This window comes from Eschrichtius robustus, chromosome 7 (assembly GCF_028021215.1).
Source record: "Eschrichtius robustus isolate mEscRob2 chromosome 7, mEscRob2.pri, whole genome shotgun sequence".
NCBI classification, from domain to species: domain Eukaryota; kingdom Metazoa; phylum Chordata; class Mammalia; order Artiodactyla; family Eschrichtiidae; genus Eschrichtius; species Eschrichtius robustus.
The window spans coordinates 124761446-124786348 of record NC_090830.1 but is presented as its reverse complement, the minus strand read 5'-3'; the positions used below and the strand labels follow the sequence as shown (position 1 = coordinate 124786348).

The window sequence follows — 24903 nt, the reverse complement described above, 5'->3', positions numbered from 1 at the left end:
ATTAACATTCCTGTTTCTGTTAACTAGCAGTTCTTTATATAGAAGAATCTTTTGAAGCCCAAATGATTTAGTAATTCTGCACATCTCATTTTATCTTCTGAGTAGAAAGAATGTCCCTTTAGAGGCAATGAAGGTTCGACACACAGCTGAAACAATGAAGTCACAATATGCTGTCCTTTGGGTAGAAATTAAGCTTCATTGAGAAATAAAATAAGAATTGAGTATTTTGGTGGTGGTGAATAAAGAATATTTGAAATATGTGTACCTCAAAGGCTTTCTGCTATAAAAGATAAAAAAATGTGTGAGAAGCCTGCAATACCCATTTCTTTCAGTGTGATACCATGCCAATCCGAAATGTAACCCAAGCGGGCCAAAATCAGAATAAAAACTTTGACCTTGTAAATGCCACCCCTGTGAAGATTTGTGTGCCATTTTAAGGACATGTATTCCTTGTGAGGCTGAACTAACCTGATGGGTTCTAACACAGCCTTCTCACAGCTGATGTCATAAAAATCTAAGGAACAGGAACCCAGGAAAGCACAATAGCATCGTCAGCCGGTAAGAATTCAGAGACAACCAGCCAGTATGTCCTGAGATGGACCTTCGCGAGACGGATGAGAAAACTGAGACTGAGAAAAAGTGAAGGACCCTGACTAGTTCCATGATCACACTTTAATTGAAAAGTGCTGTGCGTCAATTCCTATTATTGTGGGATCTGTGTAAAGAAAAATCTTCCAAATGTAGCTGGCATTTATGATAGTAACACGAGAGTTCTAGGAAAGAACTGTAATGCTTCTCATAGCAACTTGTAATGCGATTTGAACTGATACAAATTTAGGGCACCCATTATAACCTGTGCTTTATTCTCTGAGAGCTCAGAACCCTGGGAAGAGCTGGGTAAGCGATGGTGCAAGACAGAATCCAGCAAAGGGAGGATTGTTCAGTAAAGGGTGAGGAGAGAGTAGAGGAGGGTGGTGTGCTGAACGTTATCCAAACGGAGTAGTAACGATGAACAAGTGAGTCCCTGTGAGGGCCCTGACCGCCTTTCTGATGACCTTTAGCACTGAGCTTCAATGAACATTCCAACTACAGTCTAGAGATTTGTCAGTCCCAACAAAGTGGAATACTGACAGTATGATCACATCAAGATGTAACTTGTAATTGCAAAGTCACATTCGATTAGATCACTGGCACTTTTGTGACCCAGTGATATGACATGATTAGGTCTGAAGCCAGCCCATGAACATGCACGATGATTGTGTGATTAACTAGGCCGACTAATGGGCACGGTGAGTCACAGGCAGCTGAAAGTCTGAGACCGCCTGGAGCTGGGGAGAGTTAGAGCTCATTTTCATGATAGCTCCAAAAGATGAGATTGCTCACTAGAAAGGGGAAAATATCCCTTCGATTAAAAATGTTTCAGTCATTAGATATTATAGTAAGGGAATGATGGCTGGAGTTTCTGACATCATTTTTCTTGCCATTGTCTGAAGGTTTTGTGTTAATTAATCACCACCAGGTTCAGGGGAAGCAGCACACTGTGATAGATTCTTTCCCATATCTGCCACTTGCACTTGGGAAGCTTAATACGCTAAGCCTTAGTTTTCTCATCTGTAAAATAGGGATTCTAATATTCCTTTCTTATTGGTTGTAAGAGGATTAAATAACATGCAAAGTGCCTGGCACATAGTAGGTGCTATTAAATATTTGAACTTTTAGGAGATACATGTCAAAACAGAATCATCTTCAAGAAGCTTGTTCCATACCCACTGATTGATTTCAAGGGCAAATGTAAATGCAATTAAATTACCATTCATACGTATACATGAGAACCTAGTCTCCCCAACCCCCAAACTGCCTTATGATACGGGAGTAAGAAAAACCCTACAGCACTGATGGAACCAAAGCAAATCACAATTGAACTTATCACATTACGTGGGATAATTATACAGCTGAGGGACACACTAGGCCAATTCATGACCCACAGACATAATTATGCCGCATGTCAAGGAAAGCTGAGCAAACGAGGTCAGCCTGTGCAGTGGGTGGGCAGTTGCCCAGACAGAGGCTTTATGAATGGGCTTCCCTCCGAAGCTCTATATCGGCAATTTTAGCACCACTACGAGAAAGGAAAAAGAACTGGGCCCTTAAGTAGAGTTCCCCAAACTTGACTGTTGAATTAATTGGAGCCCTTATTAAAAACATAGATACCCGACAGAGCCCCAGATCATTCCTATCATCACCAGGGCTGGAAAACATCAGCCTGGTCCAGCTCTTTACAAGCCAGTCTGGCTTCTGGCATTGCCCATTAGCACAGGTGTGCTAGATTGTTATTTCCATTCAAAAGTTTGTTTTCAAATGTTTGTAATTCCAGCAAAGCCCTCAGGGAATCTCCATGAATTAAAATGTAGGCACTGATGTCATCTCTCTGCCCAAATTCCCCACTTAGCCCCTGCCCATCTGGTCCAGAAATTCACCCAGAGTTCACCTCAGAGACACACAAGGCCCACTGCTTTCTGGTAGACAATCTCTGAAAACACACTGGAATGTATGAGGGACATGGACTCATTGCTCAGTGCTGCACTCAAACCATGGCTGCCTCATTCTGATTGATTTGTTTACAACAGGAGTTCTCAAAGTGGGGTCATCAGCTCCTGCCTCAGCATCACCCAAGAACTTGTTAGAAATAAAAATCTCGAGCTGCATCCCAGAACTTTTGAATCAGAAACTCTAGGATTGGGCCCCAGAAATCTATTTTAATAAGCCCTCCAGGTGATCCTGATGTACTCTAAAAGTCTGAGAACCACTGGCTAAAAAAATTTTTTTCTTTCTCACTTATTTCAATACAGTGAACCAGTTAAGTATTTAACTAGTTAGGCCTCTCAAGCATTTCTTGAGATTTTTCTATATTTGGTTAGAGGAAGGAAAAAAAAAAACCCACCTCATTTCACATGATTGACATTCCTGCAAAGTGGTCTTGATTTGAGGACATCAAAATGAGATGATCAAAACCTGATCGTTAGAAAAGAAAGGCAGTATTTTAATTTCATTACTTTGAGTATTTACGTTCATAAGCCATAGTCACCTGGTGAAGTCATTTTTTACAAAAACTATGGTCTAATCATACTGTAATGCCTCTTCAAGGTGCAACTTCTACATAGATTATGAGTGTTTCCATGTACATAATGCAATGTGACTCAGCAGCCCAGATTGTGAATAGCCATTCAGGACATTGTCCAAGGGGTGAAAAGAATTTTTTAAACCTAATGCTCATTTATGACTCAACTTCTGTTATTCATTTGTAACATATATGTGAATATACTTTTACATAAACATGTTCTACATTTACAAGTGTATATAATAAATAAGGGTATGAGATGTATGTATAAATACATCCTATGCAGAGAGAGAAATGTTTGTAAATAAATAGGCTTTAAATGGGAGAAGAAGTCCATGAAATATACACACGAATATATGAGGAAAACCATATTATGTAATACAATATACTCTATTTAATAATTCTCACGTTGGTTTATAAAACTCAAAAGAACAAAGTTAAATGAACAGGAATTGAAAGTGCATGATGGATGCATCCCTCATAGCATTTAAATCTCTTCCACTTGATTAAAAATTCCTAGTTCCTCTTCACTGAATTGTTTAGAGTTTTTGAGCAGCCTCTGCCCTGATTAAAACAAATTAGCATCAAAGATCCCCTGTTGAATGAGAAATCATTAATTGAGAAACATGCAATGCTCCTTAATTACCTTTAGAACAGTGAGAGAACAAATAATCTCAGGTTCCAGAGGGACCTCCTGCTCTGCACTGTGGACTCATTTCATGTAGCTGCTGGAATAAAGCTCAAGTTGCAAACACTATTGGGGAATATCAATGCGAGCTTCAGTAAACACAATGCCGATTGTTTATCTAAAAGAAAAATATCTAGATAACGACTAAGAAGGAGGAGGGAAAAATGTTTTAGTTTATTATCTTGTTGAGAGCTTTAAAAGTGTTTTACATGTGCCAATAGTGTTTGAGAAATAATGTGAGCTGTTCTTTCTGATACAAATTTTAATGCTTTGTGTAAAATACTTCATTTACGTAATTACCTGCTAAAATTTCAGATGCTTATGTACAGATGAGTAACTTTGTCACTTAACAGTGGAACAGAAAGCACCAGTGTCAAACTTCACCAAATCCAGCTTACAAATGGAAATGCAAATCATGATGTTGCACCTGAGTCATTTATTCCTTTATCTATCGATACAATAGTTACAAGCGCTTCTGTAGGTCAGTGAGATATGATGCATCCCTCTACCTTCAAAATCTAGAAGACACTGAATACTAACCCATGGGAAAAGCATTAGGAAATGAAATTGTTGTAGGTGTTATGACAATGTAAAGAATATTACCAAAGGCTTACACACAGTGCCATCTGGACAGCCTTCTGATAACAACAGTCATATGGGACTGGATCTGAGGTTCTGAAAACTCTCTAGTTCTCATAAGCACCCTGGAAGGAAGGAAGCATGGTGTGTGAGACTTGTCATTCAGCTGAGGATAGAATCTTGGTTTTATTCTAGTTTTCCCGGGTCTCCATTTTAACCACTAGATCATGAGTCAACAGCCTTTGAAAAAATTGATGGAATTGATTCAACCGCCTCTGCTTCCTTGGATATTTTTGGTTCATGTATAGTTTACAGACTGGTTCATATAATATAAAGCACAAAACATCCAAACAATGCTGCCATTTCGAATTGATATTAACGTGGTTAAGACCCGATTCTGGAAATTTGCTTTAATTTTAGTGACACGAAGTGACTTGTTTTATAAGTGGAATTAAACTTTATACCAACAGTCACAGTAGATTCCAAACTTGTAGAAATGACTAATTATTATTCTTTGTTTTCTGCTCCACCAAGATGATATATTTGACGTTGCCATAATCTTTGCAAATATTGTAAATAATCTCTTAGAGACTACACTGCAAGGGCAATTATCAAGACTACATCAAGAATATGTACACAAAGTAATTTGCACCAGAGAGAGAGAGAGAGATATCATTAATTGCATTTATGCAGTGTGAAAGGATATAAGAATCTTATGACACACTGAAACAGTAGAAAAATTGTTATTTTTTTCTCAAGGGATTCCCATGAAGGTATATTCTTTCTTTGGCCATTCCACTTTAGGACAAAGTAATTCTCAATTCACTAATGTGCAAAACCCATGTGGTTCATATGTGCTATCAAAGTAAGAATTACTACTGAAAAGTCTACCACATAACCATCTTCTAAGTATGGTTTAGCAAAGGAAAATCTTGTCACTAAAACATTGCATATTATGTATGAAAACACAAACAAAACATCGTTACATATCCTTACACACTTCTAGTTTGTAAAGCTCATCATGGACAACTGCTTCCTGAGAAACAAAATGATGCTATTTGGTATTTTTCCCTTACAGAAAAGCTGTTTCCTTTAACAGCCAACATCTTGAATTTCTGCACTGGAAGGTCAAACTGGAGCTGTCACTTCAGAAATCAGCAAGGAGTGGATGTTGTATGTTCAGTCTTTGTTTCCTCTTCCAACTAGTTCATCTGCACATAAATGTTCAGGAGACCATATTTTTTTATACTCCCAGGGCAATGAGCTTCAAATGAACCTGGAGTTCTAACTCTCAGCAGGGAATAGTCCTGATAAGTAGAATGTCCCATTTGCCATTATCTATTTGTGTTGCAAGGTAATTCATTTTGGGTTGAAATCAAATTGTTTTAAGCTGAGCTGGTATTTTTATTGGTGTCCTTCGAGCCGGCCTTCCTTTTAAGTACCATCGTATTTCAAACAAGCTGATCTAAAGGAAAAGATTACTGCTGCCAATGTGCGTTGTCACAAGGGAACAAAGATGTGCAAGACCTATTTTGTGTTATTTATTTATTTTTAAAGCATTGATAGAGGTTTGAGAGCACTAGTCTGCTGCTGGGGGAAATAAGCTGACTAATCGATGAAGGGTCAGGAAAGATGTGTGATGATGGGAAAGAAAATCTAAAACAATCTGGTGGTATTTGCTGTAAAATTACCATTTAAAGTTGAGGAAGGTAATATTTGCAAAATGTAATAGACACTGTAAAAATCCTGAAAAGCACCACTCTGAATTACCAGGTAACATATATCAGTGGTTTCTACTGCAATTTAATTATTTGGGAACTTTGGCACATATATGCCCTTTAGCGTTACCAAAAATAATCAAGAGAAGAATCGTTGCTCATGATTCCCCGAATTTAACCTTAAATCTTTTCACAGTGTAAGGATAAAACATTTAACTCTAATCTACTTCCTATTTCAACAACATAAACCCATCATAACACCTAAGTAAGGTAGGTGAGCATTTTTATCCCAGGTTACTTAGAAATAGTTTAGACAACTGTTCCAAGGCATTAAAAAAAGTTGGCATTTGAGTTCACATTAAACCTCAAGTGTGTCCCACACAGGACCTATTCCAAGATAACTTATACATAACTGAAAAGCGCACCGTTTAAGATATCTTTCAGCAATAGGGGCGACAGAGGCACAAAGAACTGTTAGAAGAATTTGCTCACTAATGCCATTTTCTTAGGTGGATTTTCTAGAGTAGGATCTCCTATCTGACCACGCACACAGCTGGTTTAAAGAGGCTTGTGCTTAAACAGCTATCTCACCTGAGTGAAAATTTCACTTCTGCCCAAAATAAAAATGGTCAAACCTTTTGATGGTGAGGAGAATACAGTGTTTCTGCAGGGATCTTTGAGGGGTTCGGTTTCTTGTTCACTTAGGGCTGCTCCACAACCAGTCCTTGAACAGGGCAGAATTATTTCCTCAACAAAGGGTGGGAGCCCTGGAAGGCAGACAGGTCAGAACGGGGGAGGGGGGCGCAGTTTCCAGAAGCTCATCCAAAATACAATGTGGTCTCGTATTTAGAAAGCAAAATAATACTTGCTGTTCTCACTTGAACGGCCGGAGAAAGTAAAGCTCAACAAAATTTCTTGGCTGTTATGGCTGTGCCAGGCACCCTAATGCTAAACAAGCAGAGGAGCCTGTTGGAAATTGGAGAGGGAGTTGCATGTTTATCAGAAAGGGCTGTGGGTTAGACCTGAAAGAATGCTGGCCCCTCACTTCAGCCACTCACAGGTGACTTCTCTAAGGAAACCTCTTCAGGGCAAAGAAAAATAAATTTTGAGTTGAAATCTTCAAATCCCTTGATAACCATTGATCCACCATCAAGAAGCTGAAGAGGCGCATGTGCCAGGCTCAGATGTTCAGAGAAGCTGCAGCTTCTTAATTTTTTTTTATTAATTAATTAATTAATTTATTTTTGGCTCTGTTGGGTCTTCATTTCTGTGCGAGGGCTTTCTCCAGTTGCGGCCAGCAGGGGCCACTCTTCATCGCGGTGCGCGGGCCTCTCACTATCGTGGCCTCTCTTGTTGCGGAGCACAGGCTCCAGACGCGCAGGCTCAGTAGTTGTGGCTCACGGGTCCAGCTGCTCCACGGCATGTGGGATCTTCCCAGACCAGGGCTCGAACCCGTGTCCCCTGCATTGGCAGGCGGATTCTCAACCACTGCGCCACCAGGGAAGCCCTAAGCTGCTGCTTTCTGTTTTAAGGGAAAGGCGCTCCAGGATTCAACTCCGAGCCCTCCCTGCTTCAGACACATCTTCATCTGGGCTCCTCCCCAAAACTCTTCTCCCTTCTCTAATGCTTCTGGGGCATGCTAGCCAGGCTGGGCAAGTTTCTCAGGGCAGAGTGGTCCTCTTCCCTGGCCTGACCTCTGGGAGGTGTGGTGTAGGGCTGCCCAGGAGAAGGGGTCTGCCGTTTTATCCCCCAGAGCACAGGCAGGACCACCCTCAGGGTTAGGCCTCAGGTCAGGCCCTGAGCACAGGAGGTGCTTGGTCCTCCTGTGGGGTTGGAGAGAAGAGAGGCGTTTGGATCCTCTTGGCTGCTCTGCCTCAGTAACACTGGACTGAGGCCCAGAAGAGCAGTCAGTAGCACTGACATAGGCCAGGACCCAGAGGGCAATGTGGGGACTAAACCCAAAGCTTGCCAAGGAACAAGCAGACCTTTCTTAGAAAACTCCTCAGCTGTGCCATGGCTGCACCAGTCCTGGAAAGAGGACTTCCATTGTAAGTAAGAACAACTTACGTAAACACATGGTCAGGGCAGAGACCCTCAGTTTTGGCTGGAATCCTGGCCACTTAGGCTCTTGTGAGTTTTGCTTCCATTCTCAGGAACAGTCAAAGTGTTCAGCATGTAATTCAAAGAGAACACGTAGAAAAGGCCAAGAAAAATCAGGTGAAGAGAGAAAAATGGATTTTGAATGTGGAATTCCATAACCAAATTTTATAACCAAGTCTTAGATGGCAGATGGGCTTTTCCCGCGGTTGAATGCTTTTTCCTGGATGATCTTGGGAGGGTAAAAAATATATATAACAAAACTTCATTTGGCAATGGGGGTTGGAAGATCCAATGTTTTTATTTCAGTAATTAAACTCCTGATCAACAGCATACTATATCATAAAATGTTGGCTTTTTAAAGCCGGTTTGAACTTTCACACAATCTGTTTTAACACTGGCATGCACACCTACATACATATATACTGAGATGGTTCTCATTCACTTAAAAAATTTGATAAAACTAAAATGTTAAATGTACACTGTAATGAAAACACTGTTGTAACACCAACCAGATGGCTTGTATTCCTCAGAAAATTATTTAAAGCATTTTGACTTCGATAATTTCGTTATTTAAAGAAATTCTTCTAACTGTAAATAAAGGCAGCTCTTTGGCCCAGTGCAATGGCTCCTTAATTTGCCTAATCATAAGACTCACCGAGGTGCTTATTAAGCATATGAATCTCCAGGGTTCATCAAGTCCTTCCGTATCTTAATCTCTAGAGGCAAAGGTAGGAATCTGCACTGACCCAGGTAGTCTTACGATCAAGTAAGTTCCAAACTCACCTTAGTAAAATAGCAAATGGTCTTTGGAAGCTGATATTTTTTTTAAGTCTATGCGGGTAGAATTAGTTCATTTGATCAGTTTTAATTTTTTAAAACTTTTTACATGAAACACTTTTCAAATCATAGTTTTATGTTCAATGAAAAAAAGATGTATTATGTATGACAACCAAACGTAAGGATCGATCCTTCTTGCCAAATTTTGACGAGAAAGTGACAATTGATGTTTCTGTCTAAATGTCACCAAGCAGTCATTTAAAAAATGCTTTACCAAAACTGTATATATTTTGAACGAGGTAGAGCCGCTATCGACCAAAATATCCAAGTGGTTTTTTAGAAATCTCTATATCCTAGAAATACAGGAACTTAAGTTTTTATGAAATCTTCATTTGCAAAAACCTACTTGGCTTTTACCTATGGTGAAGAGAATGAATGAAAAATTAATAGACGAATTCATAAAACAATCGGTAGAAAAAGAGCGGCCTGGTGGTCCCATGATTGTTAATACCAGCTACACTGCACTGAGGGCCCGTCGTGGAAGCTCTATGTCTATTATCTTCTAGGCTCACAACAGCTCTGCAAGGTGGGCACCAGTACCTTCCCCCACAGATGGAAAGTCTGAGGCTTCAAAAGGTTAAAACGTGCCAGCACCACACAGCTCAAAGCTGGTTGCAACATCTGTTCTCAGGTCCAGCCACCAGTCTGCACTCTAAATGATCCTGCAGCAACACAAAGCCAGGCAGTCACTGCTGTCTTACTGGAACTCAGAGAAAATGAGATATTGAGAAGCATAGCAAGTATCGATTACAGGTTGAAATATATTCTACTTGAAGTTTTCCTATTGAACATAACACAGTAGTATATGGCATACCTTTTCCTTCTATGTGTATCACTAAATAAATTTTCATTTAAAAGCAATGACGAAAATCCCAATCCTCTTAAAATGTATTAAATTGATCTGTAAGCATGTGCATCTTTTTTCAATGAGAATTCTCTAACTGTCCAAATAGTGTCCCCAGGTTAATTTTTAAAACTCCATTCCACTTAACCAAAGTTTTTCATATTTGGAAGAATAAGAAACCCTAAAATCTAAAGAATTTTTCAAAGTCATTCTAAACTGAAATGTACACAATTCCATTAAGATGAGTTTTCAAGAGAATCAGTCATTTAATGCCTAACTTCTTGAAGAGTATCTGCATATACTTGTGGTTTGATTTAAAAAAAAAAAAAAAAAAAAAAAAAAGCTTCCAAATTAAAAGTGTTTGGGATGTGGGGAAAAAAAGAACATGACACAGATTCAAAGTGATTATCCCTAAGGTCTTTTCAATCCACTTCACCTGAGGGTGAAGAGTTTTATTGCCAGTAAAAAGCTTTGGAAAGTCGAGAAGATATTGCATAATTAGTCACAGAGTTAGCAATATTTGGCCCAGAAGGGTTTAGTATGACTTTAACTTAACATTGCATTATGTCCCGTAATTGTCTGAAATTCAAATTTCTGAATTTTAAGAACCTGATGGGATTCGAGGTGAATGAGGCTTGACAATTCTTTCACAGTAATTCTGTTTGCTTAGCCTCTCTAAAAATATAGCTGAAATAGATTTTACGGACAACTCTGTATGTTTCCGTATTTTTGTTATATATGCTTTCTCTCATGACAATTGTTACAGAGTATTAAACAAATTGGGCAATCATTTTATTTTTAAATGATTATATTTTTGTATTCACCAGTTTTGTCAATTTATTTTTCCAGGAGAAAAAAATCAACATTTAAAGGGCCCCCCAAAAAACTAATAAAATTGCTTGATGGTTTTCAGGAGACATTTACAAACTTCGCTCAATTTTCTTTTCTTTTTGAGAGAGAGAGAAAATATCATAGGGAGGTAAAAACAACCAGCTCTACTCCCTAGCCCCCCAAAAACCCCATAGGCTATAGATTAAATTGATCTAAGAATTAGTCTTATTTTTAACGCATGGAAAATAGCAAAATTATCATGCCAACATAAGGAATATATACTATAATTCATAAATGCCTAATTACCAAAACAATGACATAGTCATGGTTAGATGCAACCTAGCAATCTTATATATGATGCAACTACATAGTGTATGATCATTCCTGTTATATATTACATTCGTTCCCATCAAATTAAGCTGGCTATGTCTAAATGGCATTGTGAAATAAACATTTAATATCACAATAGGGTCATATTCTGCTACTGCACAACCATAGCATGCAAGTAACTATGCATTAGCTGTAAACAGTAAAGTGTTATTACCTTCCAGAAATCCAAAGAACATGATAAGTACATAGATAGTACTAAACATCAATTATAGTTAAATGACTTTCATATTGAACAAAACTATATTGTATAAAGCAGTTTTAGATATTTCTGTCACTGCTCTCTACATATATTTTGTAGTTCCCTGGAAGTTAAGAAACTGCAATTCCAAACAAGATCTGTTAATCTACTGAGTTCTAGTGAACTGTTGTCAAAATTAGGACACAAATGATTCTATGTTCCAATGTGAAAGCTGTCTTCTATCATTTTTCCTTTCTGCCGTAATTCAGATTTTTGAATCATTAACAATATGCTAAATGTGGGCAACAATGAACTTATTTTATTTCTTAAACTGGAGACTCTCTCACGACACCAATGTGCTTGCGTTAGAAACAGGAATACTGTAGATGCTTGCCAGCAAATGCTCTTCTCTACTTGTGTTCTAAGTGAAATAGTTGGCAGGAAGGAACCTGGGTCATTTTATGACTTGGAGGAGGCGCTGTCTCTAAAATACTTTTCATAATGTTTGTAAAAAGTAGATAAAATCTAGCCGCTAGGAGAGGAAGGCCAAAAGAACATGATCTGTTCTTATAAAAATGCAGATGGATCATTTAGGTCTGATCCAATGATTCCTAGGCAATTAAAAAATTACCATATTAGAGCAGAAGCTTGCACACTGTAAAATAACTATTTCAGCTCTCTTTAGGTTTGTGGTATTGGAGGCTGGTTTGGGAAGGAGGGCAAAAATTGATTGCTGGACAGGCTTTTCCATGCTCTATCAGCTCTGATAATGAGTTAGGCAGTTGGCATGGACGACAGCAATGTCCTCTTCACTCAGAATTCTAATAAACCTCCTGTGAAGCTGCATATACCATCCATCCAAATGGACTCATTTTGGTCTGCATTCCAGTTAGGTGGAAAATAGTCACATTTGAAAACCGAGTTTGGACATGATATGGTCCTGTGAAATATTTAAATACACTGCTTACATCCTACTAAATCAAAATCCTGCTTTTACGTTTACATGAGATAAAACAGCATCTAAAGCCATTGCAATTTGTTCATTTCCTGCTCATATACAAGTGACTTAAGTTTGCTTATGAGGCAAAAACTGTACAATTCTCATCATTCAGGCATTATAAAATGTCTTTCTTTAAAGTCTTGGGATATAAACAGTTTGGTTTATATGAATTACATATTTTTTATCTCCATTAAGAAACAATATACATTTTTTTCCAGAGTAATGTTATCTGTGATAAGCCTAAGATAGTCTTAAAAACTAACTTTATCACCTGTGACCATCAATACTGTTACTTTGATAAAACTCATGAACATTCTTTGGCCACTCGGGTCATTGCCCATTTGCAGCGAACTGTATCTGGGCCCTGGGACCATACAGAGATTTGCCTCCATAAAAATCGAGGCCACAGACCAGCCTTAATGGAAGCCATTTACAAAGTCAAACATTACAGAACCTCCAGGAGCAGTTTCTGCTTCTCAGACACACGTTCCTTGACGTGTTGAGAGGTGGTGTTTTCGATTTCGGACTCCTGAAGTCTTGTCTTTGCTATCTGAAGGTTTCTGTTGTGAAATATCTATTAGGGCACTGGCAATTGCAAGGCCTGGAAAAACAGGAAAAAAACACTTAAATGTTTGGTTACATATTTCTGTGATGGCAACAGTGGTGGCCTAGCATTGTTTTACATTCAGCAATCAAACATTTAGCTGCTTATTGGAAGTAGTTTACCTTTTACTTAAAATATTTTTTTAAATTGAAGTATAGCTGATTTACAATGTTGTGTTAATTACTGCTGTACAGCAAAGTGATTCAGTTATACACATATAATATATTCTTTTTTTTAAAAAAAAATTTCTTACCTTGGACATACGAACTGTACACATGAAGAAGAGCAAGGATCTAACAAAATTAACAGACTGACATTGGACAATCAAATCAGTGTGTGACAAAACATCACAATCAGTTGTGGATATGACTCCACACCTTTGTTTCTATGTCTGAACACACATTTGTTCTAAAAGTATAAAGAATTTTCAGTTTTGTGTGTGTGTGTGTGTGTGTGTGTGTGTGTATGTGTGTGTAACAAAAGTCAGTATATTAAGATTTTTTTTAAAAAATTAGAGCAGCTTTAGGTTTACAGAAAAATTGAACCAATATTGATACATGATTATTAAGTAAGGTCCGTAGTTTACATTAGGGTTCACACTTTGTGCTGTACACAAGTTCTATAGGTTTTAACAAAAGCATATTGTCATATACTCACCATGAAAGTATCATACAGAATAGTTTCACTGCCCTAAAAATCCCCTGTGCTTTACCAATTTATCCCTCCCCTTCTCCTGAGCCTCTGGTTATCACTGATCATTTTTTAATATCTCTATAGTTTTGCCTTTTCCAGAATGTCATATGGTTGGAATCATACAGTATGTAGCCTTTTCAGATTGTCTTATTTCACTTAGCAATATGCCTTTAAGTTCCACCATATCTTTTTTTTGGCTCGGTGGCTCATTCCTTTTTATTGCTAAATAATATTCCATTGTATCGATGTACTACAGTTTGTCTATCCATTCCCCTATTGAAGGACATCTTGATTGCTTCCAATTTTTGGCAATTATGAATAAAGCTGCCATAAACACCCATGTGCAAGTTTTTGTGTGGACATAAATTTTCAATTCCCAAATATCTAGGAGCACAATTGTTGGATCACATGTAACTCAATGTCTTAGCTTTGTAAGAAAGTGTCAAACTGTCTTCCAAAGTGGCTGTGCTATTTTGTATTCCCACCAGCAATGAATGAGAGTTCCTGTTGCACCACATCTCTGTCAGCATTTGGTGTTGTCAGGTTCTGGATTTTAGCCATGTGGCTGTATCTCATGGTTGTTTTAATTTGTAATTCCCTAATAACATATGATGTTGAGCATCTTTTCATATGCTTATTTGTCATATGTAAATCTTCTTAGGTGAGGTATCCGTTCAGATCTTTTGCCCATTTTTAATTTTCTTGTTTGTTTTCTTATTGTTAACTTTTAAGAGATTTCTTTTACATTTTGGATACCAGTCCTTTTTCAGATACTGTAAGTTCCTTACATATGAATGAGTTTCATTCTGAGAGAGTGTTTGTAAGTCCAACAAAGTTAGCCTAGGTACCCAACTAACACAATTGGCTATATAAGTACTGTACTGTAATAGATTTAAAATACTTTTCACACAAATAATACACAAAAAACAAACACAAAAAATAAAGAAAACATTTTCAATCTTACAGTACAGTACCTTGAAAAGTACAGTAGTACAGCTACAACGTCACTGCTTTTATGTTTGCTTCCTGACATCCTGGGCTTGAAATAAAGATAATGTACTACTGTACTCTATACAGTACTGTACAGTAAAGTGCACGAAAGCACAACCACTTGTAGCGGATGCAAGCACATGACAATGTACACCAGACATGTAAACTAATTACGTGATTGGACATGTGAACGCACGTTCACATCTTTGACAGTTCACAACTTGAAGGTTCGTATGTAGGAGACACTGTATATGTTTGGAAAATATTTTCTCCCAGTCTGTAGTCTGTCTTTTCATTCTCTTAAATTGCTTTTAAGAAGTAAGAAAGTATCCCAGGGATAGAGTTGTGGATGCACATAGAAGAAGGACGACTTGTAGAAATTTAGCTGATGTCTTAAGTATAAGAAAAAGACCATTAGTATTATCAATAGAATATCTACACAAAAGTGGATCTCTAGTTATCATAAGTAATTGAAAGAATATTGTTTTGTTACATTGTTTTGTCCATTGATTGACAGGAACATTTGGTAAGATGTTCAGGAATAGTAAAGCCTTTTCTAAATTTATACAAGAAATGGCTCAACCAGATACCCTGGTTTATCACAGCTACATAGGAATCATTTTATCTAGTTTTGGTTTTTGAGTAAAATAAAATGTGCCAAATCCCCATACTAAACCACGAGACCAGACTGCTTGCTTTGAGAAGAGGTCACCAGTTTCCCTTCCCTAAGGTCTTGGAGGCTTGACTGTGAATTGAGCTGAACCAGTCCCTGAGCTCTCACAGACATCTTCTCCATGTGCTGCTCTTAGAGGAAGGCCTCACTTTTGGATCTCATCCTATATAAGGTGTCATTGAATTATTTCATTCCTGTGGGATAATTTATTTCCAGGTAAGTCTCAAATATGACCCGGCAAGAACGGACCTCCAGAGATTCATGAACAGAAGGAAATGCCAGTGGGGGGAAATGGACACTGTAAGAGGAAGTTCGACTAGCCTAGTGCAGTGCTGTGGAAGTCAAGGGAGGAGAGAGGTCAAGGCATCTGCAAAAAGTACCTAAGGGGCCAGCACGTGAGGCTTGCCAAAGAGGCCTTTGGATTTCCTCAAGGAAGATTCTGGTGATCCTTGAGTCATTTCCATACTTAACTGAGGATGGAAGCCTGACAGTTAAGCAGGGAATGGAGTGAGAGGGAGTGTGGCCAACAGGCATAAGTCTCATGTGCAAGATGTTTGTCGATGGAAAGAGGTAAGTAAGCTGGTACGTAGGGGAAGCAGCAGGGTCAGATGAGATGTACGTGAATGCATACGATTATCTGGGTACATATATTTTTTTTAAAGATAAAAGGAGTTTCAAGTGCATTTGAAAACAGAAGAGAAGGTATTTATGGAGAAGGAGAAATTAATGGTGTTAGAGAGGGAAGGGATTAAAAAGTTACAGTCATCACTGGCTAGGCTGATAATCTTACATATTTACCTTTTAAGGGTTGATGTTAAGTAACCTACTCTTTCAGGCTATTAATAATTATCCTGAGTTTCTTAGAGACAACATAAGTTCAAAGGTTCAAATTGAAGTAAAATTTACTTTCTTGACCTTTGAAGAGCACAGATGAACTTCTGAAGTGTCCAAAATAGATGTTTTAACCACTTATTAATGCTGTGAGAAATAATTAGTTTGTTATTTCTGTTAAGGGAGGGAGCTGAAGCACATTATTTACAAAAAATGAGACCGTGGTCGTGCTAAGTGAAAGTTCAGTACAGACAGACCTTAAGTTTCCACAGACCTCCTGGCACACTTCTGGCAAAATTTACAACCTTTTGTTATTTCATCTTTGGTACCATCTTATCCAGAGACAGCCAAATATGACAAATAATATACATCTCTTTTAATGTGAACAGAGATCACTTACACTAATTCCAGTGATCACAGCATCCAAATATGAAATCATGTTATTCATTAAACTATGGCATGACCTCGTCCAAAGGAGCCCTGAGAAACAACACTTTCCCACTTACATGTGGCTGCAAACATTGTTTTCCATACAGAAGATACAGAGCCAAGAGAGAAGTAAACAGTTTAAGTGGCCAAAACAGGAAATTCTATGCTAATCCTAAACTGTCACTGTATCTTTGTATTTTGGGGTATGTGAATGTGAAGTCTGGGTTTACTAATGATCTGTAAGCTTAGAAACACATTCAGTTGAAAGTAATCAATCATAAACCATATTTCAGTCCTTAATTTAAGACTAAAATTACAAAGCATGCTTATTTTTAATTTGACAGCTTTTTGTCCTTTCCTATGAAAACTGAACAATCAACTGAATTTTCAGATTCTGTATAAATGGCAATATGTATGTGGGAAACCCTGCTTTCCTCCATGCAGTGATATTTGAGTGTCCACCACGTGTACTCACAGAGGACGCCCAGAGGGCCACTTGCCCAGGTCTTATCGTCTTAATGGGCCAAATGATGCTTTCATTCAAATTTAAGCTTGAGTCCTTCCCTGGACCACACAGCTGGTGGCACACCATGAGTTCTTCTGCATTTTAAATCCTGTAATTTAATTACAAACAGCACAATAATCATAATAACTCTGTGTGTGTGTGTGTGCACGCCTTGTGTCAAATTGTTAAGTGTAAGTTTTTATTACTATGCTTGAATTTCTTCATATTTTAGAACCTTAAAACACAGCAACAACAACCCAGAAATTGCTAGGTCCTCCTTCAACCTGTAAGAGGCCCCGGACACAAGAGTAAACAGGAGAGACAAGAACCCTGTCTTCTTAAATTGTCTAGTGTGTGGAAGACTCATGAAAAAAGAGAGAAATTAATTTCTATCATTACCTTTCAGCTAAGGAATCTAATTTTCTTAATTGAGAAAAAGAAAAGTCAAGTCAGTAGCTCTTTAAAGAAAGACAATATTGCTCCCCTTCTCCCCCAAAATGTAACAGTTATATGCTGGTGAGAGACCGAGGATACAAATAGACAATGGCCAGACCATATATAAAAACAGAACTCTGGCCCACAGGCTGTAGCAACCTGCACAGGAAACCAGTCTCTTATCTATAATAACCAGCCCAAGAAGCCAGCCTGCTATGTCAGGCTTGTAGGAGTCAGACTGCCATCTCTAGTAACAACCCAGGGAGTCAAACAATTACCCCATAACAATGGGCCCCAAACAGCCAGGACTTGATTAATAACTGACAGCTTCCCTAATGTTTGTCCCTGCTTCCAACTTAGGACCAGCCAGAGACAGGGAGATATGCACCCCTCACCAACCACAGAGAATGCCCCGCTTCTAGTTAGCCTGCCGCCAAGCTTTCCAGCCTTCTGGCGCCAACAGCCTCCAATAAGCATATATTTGAAGCTTTCTCTTTTTTCCATTTTAAAATGTTCCCACACATTTGCCTGTCGTTAAGTCTCTGCCACAGTGCAAGCAAGCGATGGTGGATGACTCCCTTGCTATATGGCAAGTTCTGAATAAAGAATCTTTGCTTGTAATTGGGTTGGTCTTGGTTCATTTTCACAATGACAGTGAAGAAATAAAGGTAGCTTGAGATCTTCCCTGGATTTAAAAAAAAAATACGTATCAATAAAATAAAAGCAACTTAGAAGTAAGTTCTCCATATCGCCCTTTGACGCAAACGCTCTCTCCCGGTTGAGATTTCCCGAGGAGCTTTTTCCCAGTGAGAGGTTTTCTGCCGATGACCCCACACTCTCCGTGCCCTAGGAGAAGGTGTTTCCTCCTGGTAGGAGGCCGCACAGTGGCACACCCCCGTGCCATTAGAGTTCCATTAAAATAGGGTCAGTCCAGAAGATCATTTTTCAACAAGTCACACAAATCATCTGGTGAAATCCACTTATTGTGTTCTCTAGGCCTAGCATAGTTCCTTGTTATCAAAGCAATACAATTAACTGGGGGAACAATTCATTATTTTAGACTGGTGTTCTAAAGGAATTTCATTTACCGTGTCAAGATGACGCACAGACACTGCAGGCTAGCAAAATTTACATCAAAATATGTCAGCAGATTCAATCAAAATGCTGGGGTTTAAATATTTATTATAAGCTTTACCTTTTTTGCACTTTTAGTTCTTAAATACCAGACACTATGACATTTAGATTATTTAAATATGAATTATAAACCTCATAAGAAAGAAAGTGCCATCTTCTATTTCCTCTTCCATTTCCCATGGCCTCTTGGCATTTTGAACTGGTGCTCGATAATGGGGAACATCACCAGTGGCTGCTCTGGTTCGCCCAGGGCAGGACAAGCTGGGAAGGAAGCAGACTTCTTTGGGACCATGCAGATTTCTTTCCGAACATGGGCACAGTTTAGTTGTTACTGGTTTGGATGCTAAGAGCTACCAGAGATATTTAGTAAAAGTAGAAGACGCACCCAGATCAGGCCTTTACCCAGGACCTTGGATAAAAACAATATTTTTCTCCTAAATTTAAGAACTACGTTTCTCAATAAGCATGTGCAGGCATGCCCTAAAGAGGAAGCGACGGAAATGAGTAACAGCTAAATATTTAAATCGTAAATATATCTTTCTAAAACCACTAAATTTGCAAAACCACCAAGGAGAAACATCAGGAATTTAGGTATCTTTAGTAAAACTCTAGCTTTTCCTAATGGAAGTGAAACGGTATTAGTAGATGCCAGCAGTAACAATCTAATCATAAAATTACTGATGTGTGTTTTTTTTTACAATTATGCAGAACAATTAATAAGTACAGTAATAAAATACTGCATATCAAATGAAATTGCCTCATTTTATATACAAACATAGCACTTCCATTTTACATTTGAACAAAGCCTCAGATAAGTCATTCATTTTGAAATGCTCTCCTCCCAAGTCCGTGTAAGAGCAGGCACCACTATATATTTTAATTTCCCAAGAAAACAGCTTCATTAGGTGTGAAAGGTTAATTGCGGGTGTAAGTGGAGCTCAGGGAATGGTTCAGGGTCTGTAGTGAATTGCACAACCTGCTTCAGGAAGACTTGAATGAGCGCTGTTAACTGTTTGCCCTGCTGAAATGTTTTTACTACCTCATTTACTATGTCTTCTTTTACGGCTTATATTTGTAGTTCTTCTAAACCTTTAATGGCTACAGTTTTACTTCACTGTAATCAGATTTAAATGGAAATACCATGCTGGGATGTTTAAATGTTTTCCCTCTGATTGTATATAGCTACATACTACTGATCAGAGCCCTGGCTATCCTTCACACAATTAAGAAAGTGACTTTGGGAAACTTTGATGTTGCATAGACTCTAGCTGTTGTGCAGACTTAATTTAACATTCAGTGTGGCCACCGTTGCCAATATGCAACTAGGGCTGGATGCATAATTAGAAAATCTGCATTTCCACTTTAATTTATCTGTTGGAAGGCCAGCACAACTGAAGTCATTATTAGGCAAAACTCCAAAGGTTACACTGTTGGACAAAAATTGAAATACTTCAAGTGCTGAAGACACCGGAATGACAAATGGACCGTATTTGTCTGAGAGTTTAAAGAAATGTTTCCCTTCACCTACTAGAAACCAGTGACAGCTACAGATGTCAATGTTTAAATACAAATGATAATTGTATTCTGGTTATAAAATTTTGTTTGGCCTTTAACACATCCTTTTTTTTTTTTTTTTTCTTTCCTGTGCTGCGCGGCTTGTGGGATCTTAGTTCCCTGACCAGGGATTGAACCCTGGCGGGCCCTCGGCAGTGAAAGCTCAGAGTCCTAACCACTGGACTGCCAGGGGATTCCCAACACATCATAACATTTTAAAGTTTAATTTAGACACACAGTAAAAGTTCTACAAAATGTAGAACTCTAGCACCACAGTGCTGAGCACTCCCTGAATTTTATGTGAACTCTTCCCTCAGTAGTTAGAATGAGCTGAACAAATCATGGCCATTACTGTCTCAAGTCATTGTTTACTGCAAATCCTCACGGTTCTTCACGAGTAAAGCTTCTTTTAGATCGTTCTCAGTTTTGATTTTAATTATATACTAGGAAATTTTATTGATTCATTTAAAATATTTTGTGATTCTTTTTTTAGAGCCACAAACATTATAAGAACCAGCTCTGCAGCTACCATGTTTTTAAATAAATTTCCAGTTGAGAATTTCCTGTTTCCAAGGCAACTGGGAAAATATTTCCTAGTATTTCCTTCCTTCAATTAAACAAATCTGATATATGATAATCCCTTATTTTAAAAAATTATCCTTAATTTAATTGAAGAGCTTACTGTTCATTGAAGAAATTGAACCATAGCAGTTTTGTAAAAATAGCAATATTTTAATTTCCATTAGGTAGAGACATCATATTTTAGCATTTCTAGTAGTACCATGTCATTGTTTGCTTTAGATTAAAAGGGATTATATGTGAAAGTATTTACAAACTATAGAGTATTATACAAAGTGAGTTAATAATTTCAATAACAGAATAAGTTACTACCATTAATAATAAGAAATCACAATCAAATTACAAATATTCAGAAAACTCCAAAGTCCTAAGGGTCAAAAAATTGTTTAAACAGCAAATCACTTCATTCAATTATTACTTCTCGAGTGCCTACTATATGCCAGGCACTGCTCTGGTCCCTAAGGGTTAAGCAGTGAATAAGACAGACAAGACATAAAAGATTCTGTACCTCATGGTGCTTATTACATTATAGTGGATCAAGCTCATATATTCTTTTGACCAAGTTATTGTGAGGACTGAATGCAAAGGGCTTAGAGAAGTGTCTGGCACATAAAAGCTCAAAAATGTCAATCATCATCATCATTAACAGCAAGTGGGAAGTTTGAAGTCAAATTGGAAATTGATAAAACATTGGGCACTCAAGATTTTGCCTCTATTCTTTAGGATCACTCATTCATTCAATAATGTATTGAAAACCCAGTATGACTATCATGTGGAATGCCTAATAAGGGACAAAATTTGATAGAAAGATGGATTCAAAGACTCACAGACAGTATCGGTTTAGAGCAACACCGTCTGTGAGGTGATAACTGTGTATAGAACTCAAGCCAGGATTATTCTGATGTTTTGGATAATAAAATTGAGAACTTGCTCACGAACGTATGGATGACTCGTGCGTGTTACCTGCTCATTACGGAATGTAAAAATAATTGAAAGCGATAATGGCAAAACAGATGAATGACAATATTCAACAGAGAAAACACTGTATGAATATTACTTGTACTATTAGAGATACCACTAATAATTAACTTTCATCCATTTTTTAGAGTTTAAAAATGCTTTTACGTTAATTATCTAGGTTCTGTTGAAGTGGGTCAGGAAGCTATTTTTGTCCTTGCTTCACCGATGGCCAGAACGAGGCACAGAGTGATTAAATGACTAGTTCAGGCTTGCACAGCTGGTGGTCATGGGGGGGGACCTGAACCCAGGACTCCAGATCCTTTGACTTGCACTCTGCTCACTCTATAGCCGTTAGAAGGAAACTGCTGATTTGGTGCAAATGACTAACACGCGATTGTGAACCAAAAGAAAAAGAAAAGCAAAAATTGGTAGGGATGTAAAATCAGTTATGGTCAAAGGCATTAATTAATGTTGATGTTATAAAAACAACAATAATAATATAAACAATAACTATTCTGTTAACATCGACACGATATGCCAGGCATTGCCCTCCGCACTTTACATGCATTATTTTATCCGTTTATGCAGATAGGAGCGGGTGATAATACAGGGTAAACCCATAAACATGCATTGAGGGCATATTGCAGGCAGCGTGGTTGAGGCTGGTTGTTGTCAGAGTCATTACCAAATAGCATCAAGCGAGGACAACGATGCAAGAGCTCCTAGATTCGCTAACAATCACACAGAGACAAATTCTATGAAGTTGGCACAAGGCAAGAGGGAAAGAAAGATAAAGGTGAGATCTGCAAGGTGGGTGTGGAGATCAAAGATTCCCAGGGGAGATGATCTCTGAGCTGAGGTTTGAAAGAGGAGACGGAAGTTGTCAGATAAAGAACACTGGCATGAGGGGTGTGGTATGTTCTGGGTAGAGGGAACTAAAACTTCAACAGCATGGAGAGAAAGGATATTTGGGAAACTTCAGGACATTTGCTATGGGTGGAACACAGGTGCAAATGGGAGAATGATGAGAGGGAAGAAAGAGAGGTAAGCAGAAGGGGGTCACATGATTTTTAGGAGTGGAGAGGCACAATCAGATTTTTATTTCAAAGAGACACCTCTACCGGTAGCACTGACAGACTGGAGTGGTAGGTGAGGCTATGATTATTAAAACCAGATAAGAAAGCGACAATAAGGAGAGAGAAAAGGGATGAACAGGACAGATATTTAGGAAAGATTAATACGGGAGATTAAAAATAGGGAGAAGCCTAGTATGACTCCCACGTACAGCTTGGTACGCCTTGGGTGGCTGGATGCATACAAATGCTACTTACTACCATATGAAGGAGGAACAGGAAGAGTCAGGGTATGTGGAAGGTGGTGGATCACTTCTTTAGTTCTGGACATCCTGAGTTTGATGACCTGCGGGGCGTCGTAGTGGAGATGGCTAGTTGCATATGCAGGTGTGAAGCCCAGGAATAAGTCTAGCCCAGAGAGGTAGAGTTGTGGTGATCTGCATGAATTGAGTCTGAAGACTGTAATTGTACGGATGGGTAATGCTAGTTGCTACAATAGTTAAACCCTGCAATCTCAGTGGCTTAGCAAAAGAGAGGTTCATTTCTCACTGTATAACGTCTGAGGTAGGAGTCCTGATTGGTGTCAGGACATGTGTGGGGGAAGAGGAAAGAAGCACGGCACCTGCTTTATGTAGTTATTCGGGGACCCAGACTGATGATGCTTCTGCCATCTTCGATCTGGGGTTTCCAGGGCTGCCTTGAGCGCTGATGTCTAGGTGGCAGGTGGGAGATGAGAGGGTAAAAAAGGTTCAACCCCTTCTAAACCACCGTGGACCAGAAAAGCTCAAGACACTCTGTTTCAATGCCATTAGCGGGTACTACTTCCCAGAAACAAGTCTCCACCAGGGGAGGGAAGCAGAAGTCTTGGGTGGAGAGCCAGCAGTCTCTGCCACTGGAGTGGGTAAGGTTTGGTAGAAAGAGAGTAAGACAGAGAGAACGACCAAGAAGAGGGCTGGTAATGGAGGAGCAGAGCCCATGAGAAGATCCGAACACCCAGAGAGGTAGAAGAAAGCCAGGACTGAGATAGTCCACAGACTCTGTAAGGCTAGGCAGTGGCTGGCCATGACCTGCGGATCCTGTTTCTGTTTGCAACAAATAGCCCCCAAATTCCATGACAACTGTAAGCCAGCTGAGTTTGTGGCTTCCAAGCTTTTCTTGATTTGAAATTCAGAACGTCCCTTGAGAGATTTCTCTTGGAAGGAAGTTGGCGTAGGTGGCTGCTAAGGTCACTTCTGGCTTGACGAATTTATGACTGCAGCTGCCCTTCTTCAGCAGGCCAGCAGCGAGGACCCAGCATCATTGCTGGCCTCCTCTCTCACACATGCTCTCACGTGGCTGCCACAAGCATCACTGTGAAGTCAGGGGACTGGCTGCGTTCAAGAATTTCCTTGTTAGAGATCTGCATTCGCTTTTGCTAGCTGGGAAGGAATGGACATACTTCTACCCCAGTGAGAACCACACTGGTAGCAGGAGGCGTGGGTTGTACTTACTGTTTGTTAGGTGTGGTTTTTATGATGCCAATAACACGGGTAAAGAAACTGGCTCTAAGTCTCAAATTGGAAAAGTGAAGAGACTGGGCAGCGTCAAAGACCAGCCTGGGACTTGATCTTACATCTAGCAATCTGAGAACAACCTAATAGACATTTTTTTAAGTTTAGTTTTCTAATTTTTCAGATTATATTACAATTCTGTCTTTATAACTCTGCCTACCCCTCATGATTGGGAGCACCTTGAAAGTGGGGATTATGTTTTCGTTCACCTTTTATCCCAATGCTTAGTCTATGATGGGTGGTCAATAAACATTACTGGAATGACAATTAAATGATGTATTACGATGCTGTGTGCTTCTAAGGAGGTGAATTCTGATTAGAATTAGATTACAAGTCTCAATGTTACTTTACCTTAAAGGTATTTGGAAATATAGTCTGGCCTCCTCCTCGTTTCTCTAATCCTTGTACTTAGTTGCAGAGAAGTTACTGAGAGGAGGGTGGGAATCAGGCAGGGCGGGGGAAGGACACCACAGCACCAGTGTGGCTATCGTTAATCTACTGTCCAAGAAGGTGACCCAGGGGAGAGTTACCTGCATGATGCCACTGTGCTGCAGAAGTGTCCAGCCCCTTCCTGAGAACTGGGCGTGCTCACCTCCCGAGTGTGAGAGCT

At 39.0% G+C, this 24903-nt stretch overlaps 1 protein-coding gene across 1 annotated transcript in view; it reads right to left on the bottom strand.

Annotated features, from left to right (window-relative positions):
- Positions 1-12517: 12517 nt before the first annotated feature.
- Positions 12518-24903, bottom strand: part of ATRNL1 (attractin like 1) — a 684787-nt gene continuing 672401 nt past the window's right edge. Inside the window, exon 29 of the mRNA XM_068549055.1 lies at positions 12518-12884. Within this exon, the coding sequence (XP_068405156.1) occupies positions 12760-12884 (125 nt within the window). The 3' untranslated portion in view covers positions 12518-12759. The remainder of the gene's footprint in view (positions 12885-24903) is intronic.